Below are 13,145 nucleotides of genomic sequence, written 5' to 3' on the forward strand. Positions count from 1 at the left end.
TTAAATGGTCTTATATCAATAACATAATTTATTAACATACCTCCACTGGGTTTTCACATTGATTATCATCAACACATTCGCCGTCCGGAGATACACATTCCCCAGTCTCGATGCAAAATACCTAATAAGTATAAATCATTTCCCAATTGTATAAAAAATACATAATTCATTTAAGATAGAGAAAAAAACAAGACATACAATGCGGAACTTTGAAAGAATTAATCAATATACACACTATGACTAATAAATTTTGAAATAGGGAGATGCCATTGAGTTATTACAATAGATGTCTTCACTTTAGATAAATGCTTCAAACGGTTTTTAATTTTATTTTCGACATGTTACACAGTTTCATTGCTTCGAAATAAGAAAGTGTTTCAATGGTGATGGATGAAATTAATTCAAAGATGAAATGCAACTTTACTATTAAGTTTTTGAAAAACATCCCCAGTGTTTGACGTGTTGTTCCCCACTGTTACTTCATACATCTTTTTCAAAGTTAATATAACGACAAGCCTCAAGGAAAGTCAACAATCTAATTTGTCAGTTCTAACTTTAGACATTATTAACAATGACACCAATTTGAATGGGTTAAAAGTTGAAGTATCCCTGAGTTAAATGACACGATATTGAGTCTAAATAAAAAAAAATTATGTCAATGACAACAATATGGTTTTAAATATGAAGATTTCCAATAGCAAACAAAAAATTTAAATTTTGTCTCATAATCTCTTAAATTCCATTTTTGAAACATATTTAAAGGTGTCTGATTTCAACATATTTTGACATAGCAGTAAGTAAGCTTCTATGCTGTTATTGTTGCAGATCGTGTGTTTAAATGATTAGCAATATTTACATGTTTCTTGTTTGCTTTTTAAGCATTCCAATACTAACATCTGAATAAAATTATGACTTCAGAATTTATATCTAGGAACATTTGATACAACTCTCTTTACTTTCTTAGAGGGATATAGCGTTTTGGTAAGAATAATATTTTACCAGGCCATTCGTACACGAGACTCCACTATAGCCATCACCTCCGTGACCATTATCATCTCCTTCTTTGTCATGGATACCTTAAAGTAAAAAGACATTAATATTTTAATTGCGTTCAAAAAATGTCGGCCTTCATTGTTAATTTTTGTTCTCATATTTCAGCAAACCAAAAGCATTAAATAATCTTCTTAAGAATAATAATAAGAATAACACTAATAAGGAAAAAGACAAACACACAAAATTTACTTTAATATACTTAAAATTTGCTGTATCCTCAATACCTCAAAACATGTAGAATTATTTTCATCTAAAGTATGCAAATATTTTTGTTATTTCTATTTAAACACTTTTTTTTTCTACTTTGTAACTAACATACCGTGTTCATTTAGGATCTCGAATGTTTCCACTGGTAGATCATGTCCTAATAACTCGACAGTTTCCTTGTTATTAACAAACAATTCCAATTTTCTAATAAAGTCTTTAATCTCCTCAACTGAAGCATATATTTCAATGCTTACCACAATCGACCCTGTATCAAAAATAAAATCATATGCTAAACAGGTCAGAAAAATTGTAAGGGTATGTTATATGGTTTTGAAAATAAAACAAACGTATAACATTCAAACACATTATAAACTAATTAACGCTTTATTAAAACTTGATTCTTTGGTCTTAAGATATTTACTATTGCATTAACAAAACTTGAGTTAATTAATACCCGACCCTTGCAAGTTATTGTATCAAACTATTTAGTGAGTTCATATGACAAAAAGGTAAATTGAAGTTGCTAGATAAAGTACAAATCATTTTTATGTGAATATACGAGGGGTTCTCCAAAAATTCGTGGACTTTTTAAAATCTCTTGAACGTCAACGTGTATTGTAATGAAAATTTATCAGCATACATTGAAGAATATTATCAACACATTTTGAAAGGAACAGTTCATTGTGTCAATAAATAATGATTTTATATTGCTTTTAAATAAGCACATACACTGCACCCGGCGCATGCTTCTTCTATGATGTCATTTAAGTAATTTTTTAAAAGAATGGACAATATTTCCGTTTATTTTGTTGATATTCCTAGAAACGCCAGACGCCTTTATTGCTTACAACGGGAAAATGACGGACACGCGGTAATTAGAAAATTGCACGGTCATAAACAATCATATTTTTTGTTGTAATTTGGAAATGACACCTACAAAAACATTTAATAAAATTCAGCAGACGAACAGAGAAAGAACATTTCACGATCATTAGTGTTAAAGTGGCATAAAAAATTTAGTGATGGACATTACTTTGAGAAGCAGTAACCGTCATTCACTGCGTAACGTTGGAGTGCGCCGCTGTCGCCGACATGTGTCTATGTAAAATTAAATATTGTTGTAATGTTAGAAGCTACTCACATGAATTTTTCCGTGTTTATTTGTTTCTTCTGAGCAGTGTAAGAATTTCAATTAATATCTCAAATATATTTTACGCAACAAAGAACGTCCACGAATTTTTGGATAACCCCTCGTATCTAACATAACTGTCAAAAGAGGTGTTTTCCCATACTTATTAGTCAAAATAGCCAGTGTAATATATTTCAAGGGTTCGAAAACAACAAATATTTTACCATTCTTTACGTCCATGACTGTCAGCACACCAGGTGGTGTACCAAATTTTGCTTGTAAGGTAATTTGTAGCTCTTGTATTGCCTTTCCTTTGTTCAAACCTATTACTTCATCAAAGTTGCCGTGCAGTGTTAAGGAAACTGAAATGAATAAAAACAAACACAGCAATAAAATTTAGTTTTGGCTTGCTTAAATTTTTCTTTTCATAAGTCACATAGAAAATGCATTAAAACTGTACTCATATTTTCAATAAAAATCTAATACAGCATGTATTATTTTCAATTATGAATTCATTAAATTATCTTTGAACATTCATTATTGCTTTCATTCTAATTATCATAATTATCATTATTGCATATTCTATAACAGCAATTCATGCAAAAGAGTAAAATTATAGTTATTGTCTTAAAAAAACATAATACTTCTTACAAATTCTTAAACTTAATTTCATGCAGAGGGAGGTCATATACGGTTGGCAATCCTTAACATATAGTATATATACGTAATAAGAAAATGCAAAACGAAATGAGACTCACATTCGGCTGTTTGAATAGTGTTAACATTATCTTCACATTCCGTGAATGGCTTACATGTAAATCCACCATACCCATCATTGCAGGGTACCTTGTAGGGTAACAAAATAAATAAAGAAAATAAATATGTAACCCTTTTTAAAAAATTTTAAACCCAAATTTTTTAACGTTTTTCAATGAAAAGAAAATTTCAAAGCTGTAAAACAAAATTTCCATTTGCAAACCCGCACATAAAGATTTTCCATGTATGAAAGGGGAAATAAAGCAAATAAAACATAAAAATTAAAGTGTTTTTTTTAATTTTTTCATTTGCCATTTTTTGTTATCTTTTTTAATACCCCGGCGTTTTTTCCTTCAGGGCGAAATTTTTAAAATTACGGCATCAAAAAAACATTTTTTCATTTTTGAAGACCAAAACGATTTATTTAAAATTTATTTACAATAATAAAATCTCACGTCTTTGCAGTTATGATGTAATTTCATCTATGTTTAATGTAACATATGTCCTTGTATCAAATAATTTTTGTCTGCTAAGAAACTGTATTTGACAATCAAAGTTATATGAATTTAGAATATACTGTCCAACTTTTGACTCAATTGATAAACATGTATATGCATTTTCTAAAACTTTATAATTACACATCAATTACAACCACAGAGTATAGAGATATTTAATGTACAAATACCTCGCCATCATAAGGGCATTCTTGCGGTTCATCAATGCAACTACCATCTGTTTTAACACATTCACCCGATTCTATGCAAAACACCTGAAAAATAAAACAGTTTAATTGAACGATTTGAACTAGTCGACTTAATATAAGTTTTGTAGAACTCATTGTAAATAAGATAAAAAATAGCAATAAAACGGTGCACCTTTTGAAGGAATATTCATTCAGTTAAAAATCTTTAACAACAAAATTCGTAAGGTAATCATTTACATCGATATATTAGATTTGTACAGATATGTAACATGTTTGTTGAAATATTGTATCTATTATATCTATGTAAGGAATGGTCATCTTTTATATAAAGCAAAGACTTTACCTCGCCCATTCCGCATCTTATTCCATCATCCCTGCATTCAGGACATGGTTCATCGTCTTTATACTGACTATCATCATCATCATAACTTTCATCTCCATATTCTACAAAAAATATTTTTTAAATTAGTGAAATTTGAACGGCTTCATAAATTTATTACATCTTTACTTAAGTATATGAATAAACGCTTACATTTGGTAAAGCGGATCTCTAATAAGCAAATGGATAATTTTAGCTTGCTGATGTTGAACAATTTGTTGTCACCTCTTCAAAGTCCAATCTTGACAAAGACGTTGCATCATTCTTCGTGATGCAGGCAGTTTATGTTTTAAGTGAGTTTCTACAAATATACTCTTTTTAGGCTAAGAGAAATGTTCATAATGCCCCTTCTTTGAAATAAAAGTCAGCAACTACTTTCTATTCCATTTGAAATAAATAAGGTTGAATTGATTTTTCTGTCAATGTGATCTTCATATTTTTATATTCTATATTTAATAAGATCCTAATATTGAATTGAGATCAGTCATCTAGTTTCTTAAAACTCAATTTCATTTCTAGGCTTGTTTTGAATTTGTTGACAATAGACCTATTTATATTTCACTTATATTACTGAAAAACTATATACAATGGATTTGCAAACATCGGCAAATAACCATTTATGAGATATTGCAATTGGAAAAGACCCTGTTTCTTCCAATACATTGGAGATATGAATTATCAAAATGAAGTTTGATAAAAACCCAACAAACAAACAATAAGAAGAAGATTAATAACCTCAGACAAACATTGCCCCCTTTGTTAATTTCAAAGTTATGTAATGTCTTACTATGTATATCTTGGCAGTTCAATGTCACTTAATTCAATGCTGTTAAATTCAATGCAATATTACTAATCTTATACTTCTTATAGTTCAATATTGCTAACTCCAATATTTCTAAAGTCATTGATAAACAATTAAGTGATATTAAATTCTCACCAGTTTCCTCATAAACAGCACTCTTGTCATAGTTGATATTCATCAGTTTACCATCCAGATTAAGATTCAATGATTTATCACCATGGATCACTAATTCAAGCTTAAAATTTTTAAAATCATGCGCCAAACTTGCCCCCCGGAAAATTTTTTAAAAATCCCCGTTTTAGTGAAATTATAAAAGGTTTTTTCGGGTTAACTCTTTAAACGTTTTCCCTTTGTTATCTAAACCTACAAATTTCTTTTAAAAGGGTGAAATTTTTATCTTTTAGGGAACATATTGACCAATAAAAAGATGTTACATAAGCATGTAAAAAGCATACCCAAAGAAAAATTTAAAAATGAAATAAAAAAATAAAAGGGGTTTTGGGAAAAAATTAAAAATTGTCTATTTCAAAAAACTTTCCCAAATCAATATTGGGCCAAATCATTTTTGGCAAAAGAAAACACACCTCCAAATGGGTGGTAAATTTTTTATTGGAAAAGATCCGGTTTTACAAGTAAGGTTTTTTTTTTATTTCTTTTTTTTGCCAAAAGGGGAAAATTTTTTTAAAAAACAATTTTAATTAATAAAATTTAAAAAATCCCAAAAGGGGCCCCTTTTTTGGGGACCATGGATTAAAAAAGGCACCTCCCTTTTTTTGGGTTTAAAACAAAAACGACGACGAAGGGTTTCTGGGCATCAAGGAAGAAACTTTTTTTATAGCAAAATTTAAAAATGCAAAAAACTAAAATTTATTGAAAATGTTAAATAAAAATTGAAAAATTTTTAATTTTTTTTTAAAGTTTTTGTTTGTGTCTACGTAAAAAATATCGTCCAAAATTTTTATATGCATGTATGAAAAAAAATATTTTTAGTTGTTTTTTTATTTTTATTTATGCGCTTATCTTTGGAAAACAAACTGGGTTTTGGTTAAATCTATTTAGCCACGATGCAAAGGAAAAACGCATGTGGGAAAAAACAACACACGGAAAAATCATTCTTCTACACCGTGATCAATAGTATAATTGTTTTGTGAACAATACTTAACTATCTAAATATGTTCAACAAAATTCTTAAATCTAAACATATCAGAAAGTTTATTTACCATTCCACAGATAAGTCTCAATGATATCATTTTGTTCTACTCCAAGTGCTGCAGCCAGCTGTTGTGTCAGAGTATTCTTAACGCTATTGTAATTTTCGTAATTTCTTCCGACAATGTCAAAGAAATTGCCATCCATAGATATTATAACTGTAAAAAATCATATTATTAATACTAAAATAGAGAAAAACAGAATCATGTTTATGGACAGTACTGGTGGTACATAAGGTGCTTTCATCATGCAGGTTTCTTTACGTTGTCTTTATCGTGCACTTTACAATGTCAATGCCGTACCTAAAGCTCTAAGCACGTAAGACGAAATACTAACGAACACTTTATCGGGACCGCAAATGCTAAATGAGAAGGGGTACACCTTTGCCGAATGGTCGAGGTCGCTAATTTTAAATCACTTACTCTTTACCGCTGTGAGTTCAATGACTCTGGAATATTTCATGTTATGAAGCTATCTGACTAGCTGATTGAAATACGGTAGTTCCACTCAGGTATTCGCTTTTCAGAAAGGGCAACTAAGGCCTTCCTCCAACAGTAAAGCTAGAAAATCGCCATATGACCTTTACAGTGTAGGTTTCACTTTAAGTCAACATACAAAAACAGCAATGCAAAATAGAGATGCACATATGTATATAATATGATAACATGAAAAAAATGTATGGTAATAATAAGGTATGGTATGCAATTATTTCATTTCAAAATTGAAAGCAAAATCTATTTCTCCCCACAATGTACCTTTGTTGACATAAAAAATATATTGTCAATACAAAGTTAATTATCGAGCAAGCTACCTTTAACAAGGGCGACAATAATATGTTATTATCGTTTATTTTTCATAAACTGTAAAAATGTCGTGCTTTCAAACGTAATGATAAAATCATATATGGCTCTTATTGTTGCGTTAGTAAAAAGATACTGTTTGTCATGAGTTAGACTTTAGTATTATTTACTTACATTTTGCATAAAGACAGGACGGTGCGCATTGGAAGCCACCATCAATGTAGCAAACCTTAAAAAACAAAAGGCAATATCTCATGACAGAATTACTACTGCAACCATTATTTCTACGAAACACCCAATATTCTGACATTAGGTTGATAATTAGATAATCCTTTTGATCTGTATGATTTAGAAAGAAAATCAAATAATTTTAAAAACAGAAAAAACTTCCCCGAAAAAAATTAAAAAGAATCAGTGTTTCCCTAAAATTTTATAAATTTAAACCCAATTTTTAAAAAAAGAAGGTAAAGAAACATAAGCAATTGGTCAATGTAAAAACGATCAGCCAGAAATTAAGAGAATATAATCTATAATTATTGTTATGTTGTTACTTACATTTGTACAAATATTCTAAATAAAATATGTTTAAAGCAAGCGAATGAATAGATAATGTAGCCGTATTCATTTCCGGTAAATATCAATTTACAATTGGTGACAAAGTAAAAATGTATTGAAATAATATAGTTGCAAAAACAGACATTAAAAATTGTCAAAATTGTAATAACATACCTTTTGTGAACTGCCACAGTCTGGTAAAGGACAATATCCATTTTCTGTAACACACCTCATTGCTTCGATACAAAATATCTGAAAAAGTATATCCGCAGTGCGTATTATTTAAACGACGGGCTGCTATTCACGGCAGGTAAAAAGAAATTTACTAATACAACTGTTATACCTACAAAAATGTGATTGTACACTCAATAATACAATGAAATATATTTTAAAAGGACAGGCGGAATTCGCCATTGTTTGTACGCAACTACGATGTGCGCTCAACATTTGCCTGGTTTTTACGCCAATCTCAACACACTTTCGTTCATATTTTGACGGTCGAGCCATTCAACCGGTTTTCCTTGGATAAATAACCATTCATTACGAAGCACCTTGAAATAACTGACTTCTTATACCAACAGATTTATGAATCAGAATTGAAATTCAAATGACCCAAAGACTAAACGTAGAAGATCAATTGCCACAGGGAAATTTCTCCTCGCCCGAAGATTTAACCAGAGACCCCTAGATAAAGTCAGATGCTCCACTATTGAGCTTCATACATATGAAATGAAGATCTGAATAGTTGCTGTATTTAAAACCAATGAAATAACACTGGAATTAGACGAGATTTAGATGTAACACTAATATTTTGTTTATAGTTGCCAACCAAGTGAGATGATAGAATTATGCAATGATCATTTGTTAATTAAACAGCGACTTTACCTCTCCAAATCCGCATCTTATTCCATCATCCTTGCATTCGGGACATGTTTCATCGTCTTTATACTTACTATCATCATCATCGTGATAGTCATTTCCATATTCTACAATTAGATCATTTAAAACACCTTTACAGCAATTTATCAAATTATGCTGATTTGATATTACCTAGAAGTGACGGTGAATTAGTCTATGCAAAAATGACAAAATCGTGTGCTTATGTATTAAATTTTGTACAAAATTTGTTTTTTTTACAATGTATTATTTGTGTTTTCTGAATTTTTCTTAATTCAATTTGATCCTGGAATAAATTGAAAATATTTTTATTTCAATCATACAATAAATTTCCCTTTGGCACACTGACGTTATTGTCATTATATTGTTAGGACTTCTTTAATTTTTTAACATTGAATGTTTTTTTTGTATTATTATAATTTACATAACAGGCGTAGGAAAGTATAGACAACGATTTGCAAAATAAGGTATGCAAAAACTTTCAACATCTTGCATTTTGAAGACAATTAAGTGATATTAAATTCTCACCGGTTTCTTCATAAACAGCACTCTTGTCATAGTTGATATTCATCGGTTTCCCATCCAGATTAAGACTCAATGACTTGTCACCATGGATCACTAATTCAAGTTTAGATTTTAACTCATGAGCCATCTTGCCACCGAAATATAAAGATCCTGTTCAGTGAAAAATAGTGTTATTTGGTAATAACTCACAAAATGTTTTCATATCCATCGTATGTCAATTGCGTTTAAGATGAAGGACTACATTGCATTCACCAATGAAAGATGTCGACATCGAGTATATGTAAGTTCATACTGCTTAATTAAATGCTAAATATATAAAATAAAGGTCATGACACAACAAGTATTTGAAAGCACTTTACAACAATTGCTGACACTCATCTTGCACCTTATCATACTTCATTATGTTCTTAATTAGGTATTGTAATACGCCTTTGATAGATTAGTTTAGGCTGTTTCTTTATGGTGCCATTTGACGATGCTTAAAACTGTAATTTAACATAAAAGCAATTTCAAATGCCATTGTCAGATATTATAAATTCAAACTTCGTTGTCTTATTTCATAGGCTAAATCAAGGAAAAGAAAACTTGTAATGGGAACTAAGTAGAAACTGCAGAAAAGTGCAAAACTTTGACAATTGACTGGCTTTAATAAACAAAAACAATGAAAGATGAAATGTTATATCCAATCAATTATTTAACTGCGCTTGTGAACAATGCACCATGTAGTATTCTCACCATATCTTAACTATTTTTGCATTTTTACATGTAGTCAACCAAATTGTTTATTCATTAACACCCGATACTCCAAGTACAATTAAGCAATATTTGAATCTTTTTGAAAACTAGTTCTAAATATGTTTGACATCTTATCAGAAAGTTTATTTACCATTCCACAGATACGTCTCAATGATATCATTTTGTTCTACACCAAGTGCTGCAGCCAATTGTTGTGTCAGAGTATTCTTCACGCTATTGTAATTTTCGTAATTTCTTCCGACAATGTCAAAGAAATTGCCATCCATAGATATTATAACTATAAAAGTGGATCATATACCAAATATTATTGTGTTTGTCAGTATCTTTATACTGCAAATTAAAATGTGAATTCGCATGGCCACATGTACGAAAAATAGCATTGCCATTGGTACTATTAAGACGGTGTTGTTTACATGTATATTATATAAGATAAATGTATGGTCTTAACTTATTCAAAGTTATATTTGCAGATATTTCTGGATTTTCATATTAAAAATGTAATCTTCAACAAATGAAAAGTTTTGTCTATATAAAACGATGGTCCTATTAATTTAATTCATTTGTAAATGAATCATTGCGACAAATCTAAAATCGCTGAAAAACAACAACAACCGATTGATATAAAAAGTGAGCATCACGATTAAAAACTGTTTTGTTTTAAAAAAATATGTGCCAAGTGTGTGTAAGTAAGAAAGGTACGGCTCTTAATCGAAACTGTTAATGTTAAGAAACTATCATTTATATTAAAACATTATAAATATTCAAATGTATTTCAAGAAGAAGTCAACACGTATATGACTACTTGTTTAGGATATATTTACGATTTAGATTGTTGCATCATATACTTACACTTGGCATAAAGACAGGATTGTGCGCATTGGAAGGCGCCATCTTTGTAACAAACCTTTTTGAAGCAGAAACAAAAAAACTTTTGTTAAGAAATCAAACCATAACCTACAAATACTGACATAATGACTATACTGAGATATTCTAGCTAGGGTTTTGACCAAATTACATTATTTCTTATTTATATGCTTTTAAAAGCTTTCAATATTTTAATGGTTCTCGTTTTTATATTGATTCATGACCGTAACATGACTTGATACTGGTCGCTTTCAAAAAAATTAAACGCAATGTACACCTGGTAGTTTTAATGTTAATTTTCTTACAAAATAATTTAAGTCATGGAAACCGGTAAAAAATAAACAAGAAGCAGTGGTGGTTATTTTCATTTTTTATATCAAATAATGACATGTAGGGAGAAAAAAAGACAAACATCCCTGTACATTTACCTGCCCAGCATATATACGTGTAACATGATAGCAAATAGACTATAGGTTTACCGGTGAATACCGTGAAAAGATAACCCAAAAAGCCAGTAATTTTACCGGAAGTCAAGATAAAAACAAACTGTTCACGGCCGAAAAAGGTAAATAGCTTCATGAATATGATACATGATGTACTTGCATTTTGAAAACGTGAAAGAGACGAACAAATAGCACGATCTAATCAATGCCAGCTATATAAGTAAAATATAGAATTACAATGTATTAATTAATATGCAATATTATAGTGTTATGTTCAAATTAAAATGCGTACTAATAAATTTATGTAGTTCATCTTTTTCTCACGTCGCGCACCCATCACACCAACATAATTGACGTATCCATTTCAAAGAGCATCAATTTAGAATTGGCGACTAAGTAAGACATGTGTTCAATTAGTGTTTTATTAAATGCACAAGAAGAAATATAAAACTTTTAAAAGATAACATACCTTTTGTGAACTGCCGCAGTCTGGTAAAGGACAATAACCATTTTCTGTAACACACCTCATTGCTTCGATACAAAATATCTGAAAAATATGCAGCAAAATGCATTCCTTAAAAGGCAATCAGAGTTATTATTAATACTGAAACGTAATTATAAATCAAAAGCAGCAGTTAAATAATCTGTATTTGGAGGAAAGCTAAGTTCATACAAACCTTTTTATATTAAGATTTAATGAACTGACCTCGTAAATAGCATTATTATTAGAAAAGTATGTCAATATTTGATTTTAAAGAACGTCAGCCAACTATTCCAAGTGTATATCATATCATACAAATTGACATAACTTTCAAATCATACAAATAGACATAACTATCTTATTATATAAATAAACATAACTATCAAATTATACAAAATGACATAATTATATAAATAGACATAAAAAAGATCTTACTATCAAATAATACAAAAAGACAAAACTATCATATCTTATCAGTGTTACACAGTCAATGAAACGCTTACTTCGTTGTAACCACATGTAAATCCTCCATTCATACCATCATGATCTTTGTGGTCACCAAAACTGTCGTCACCTTTCTCTAATGATATAGTAATAAAGTAAACCATGATATATTGAAGGAAGTGTTTCTCTAATGATATAGAAATAAAGTAAAACATGATATGAGCCGCGTCACGACAAACCAACATAGTGCGTTTGCGACCAGTATGGACCCAGACCAGCCTGCGCATCCGCGCAGTCTGATCAGGATCCATACTGTTCGCTATCAGTTTCTCTACTTGTAATAGAGTTGGTAAGCGAACAGCATGAATCCTGATCAGACTGCGCGGATGCGCAGGCTGGTCTGGATCCATGCTGGTCGCAAACGCACTATGTTTTTTTTGTCATGACGCGGCTCATTTATGCCATATTTTTGCCATTTGCATGACTTATTATTTAATATTTTAAGCAGTGAGAATATATAATCGGATATGAACACCCTCATACCTCCAATGAAAATACTGATACTTTCTAATATTTTAAGTGATGTATGTTTTCAATTTAGTTATCTTCTCTAAATCATTTGCTCCTCATTATACTTCTTACAATCGAAATATGTCATTTTAAGAAGTATTTAATTTTTTGTTTTCTTTTTAGGAACTCTCTTTAATTTACATAATGTATTCCTACTCACCTTCGTCATAAACATTGTCGTATATGACGCATGATTTCATATTCCAATCAATGACCTATAATATTATATAAAAAACATATTTTGTCATATACATGAATCAAATATTGAGATTTATTTAATTTTTCCCATGAAATATGGTGCTATATCAGTCAAATATATTTCATATTTTTTAGAAATAAATATGAAATACAAATATGAAAGTAGGCGGAGTCAAAGCTCATATTTATTTTACGGAACTTCTTTCGCCGTTTTGTTTGAAAATCTGATAAATACAAAACATTTTTTTCTTGAATTTTGTTTTTAAAACTATCTGGAATGATAGAAAATGGTCTAACTAAGAAAATTAATCCGAACGCCAATATCTTTAATTCAGTAATTAACGCTGTACAGACGTTTAAAGAGTTGTTTACAT

At 30.0% G+C, this 13,145-nt stretch overlaps 2 protein-coding genes across 2 annotated transcripts in view; both read right to left on the bottom strand.

The window, feature by feature from the left end:
• The window catches only part of LOC132726341 (uncharacterized), a 35,836-nt gene extending 23,053 nt beyond the window's left edge, over positions 1 to 12,783 (bottom strand). The window contains exons 1-13 of the mRNA XM_060711652.1: positions 12,734 to 12,783; positions 12,063 to 12,139; positions 11,548 to 11,625; positions 10,621 to 10,675; positions 9,902 to 10,048; positions 9,019 to 9,165; positions 4,192 to 4,292; positions 3,831 to 3,914; positions 3,148 to 3,235; positions 2,614 to 2,751; positions 1,373 to 1,525; positions 1,000 to 1,076; positions 41 to 121 (exon numbers count right to left, since the gene is read on the bottom strand). Of these exons, the coding sequence (XP_060567635.1) occupies positions 41 to 121; positions 1,000 to 1,076; positions 1,373 to 1,525; positions 2,614 to 2,751; positions 3,148 to 3,235; positions 3,831 to 3,914; positions 4,192 to 4,292; positions 9,019 to 9,165; positions 9,902 to 10,048; positions 10,621 to 10,675; positions 11,548 to 11,625; positions 12,063 to 12,139; positions 12,734 to 12,773 (1,266 nt within the window). The 5' untranslated portion in view covers positions 12,774 to 12,783. The remainder of the gene's footprint in view (positions 1 to 40; positions 122 to 999; positions 1,077 to 1,372; positions 1,526 to 2,613; positions 2,752 to 3,147; positions 3,236 to 3,830; positions 3,915 to 4,191; positions 4,293 to 9,018; positions 9,166 to 9,901; positions 10,049 to 10,620; positions 10,676 to 11,547; positions 11,626 to 12,062; positions 12,140 to 12,733) is intronic.
• Positions 6,242 to 8,985, bottom strand: LOC132726336 (uncharacterized). Its single transcript, XM_060711648.1, has 5 exons — positions 8,970 to 8,985; positions 8,479 to 8,579; positions 7,768 to 7,845; positions 7,213 to 7,267; positions 6,242 to 6,396 (listed from the first exon to the last, which is right to left on the bottom strand). The coding sequence occupies exons 1-5, from the start codon at positions 8,983 to 8,985 to the stop codon at positions 6,242 to 6,244; spliced, it is 405 nt and encodes a 134-aa protein (XP_060567631.1).
• Positions 12,784 to 13,145: the final 362 nt, after the last annotated feature.

Source organism: Ruditapes philippinarum, unplaced genomic scaffold, assembly GCF_026571515.1.
Source record: "Ruditapes philippinarum isolate M1 unplaced genomic scaffold, ASM2657151v2 ctg775_1_1_1_1, whole genome shotgun sequence".
Taxonomy (NCBI): domain Eukaryota; kingdom Metazoa; phylum Mollusca; class Bivalvia; order Venerida; family Veneridae; genus Ruditapes; species Ruditapes philippinarum.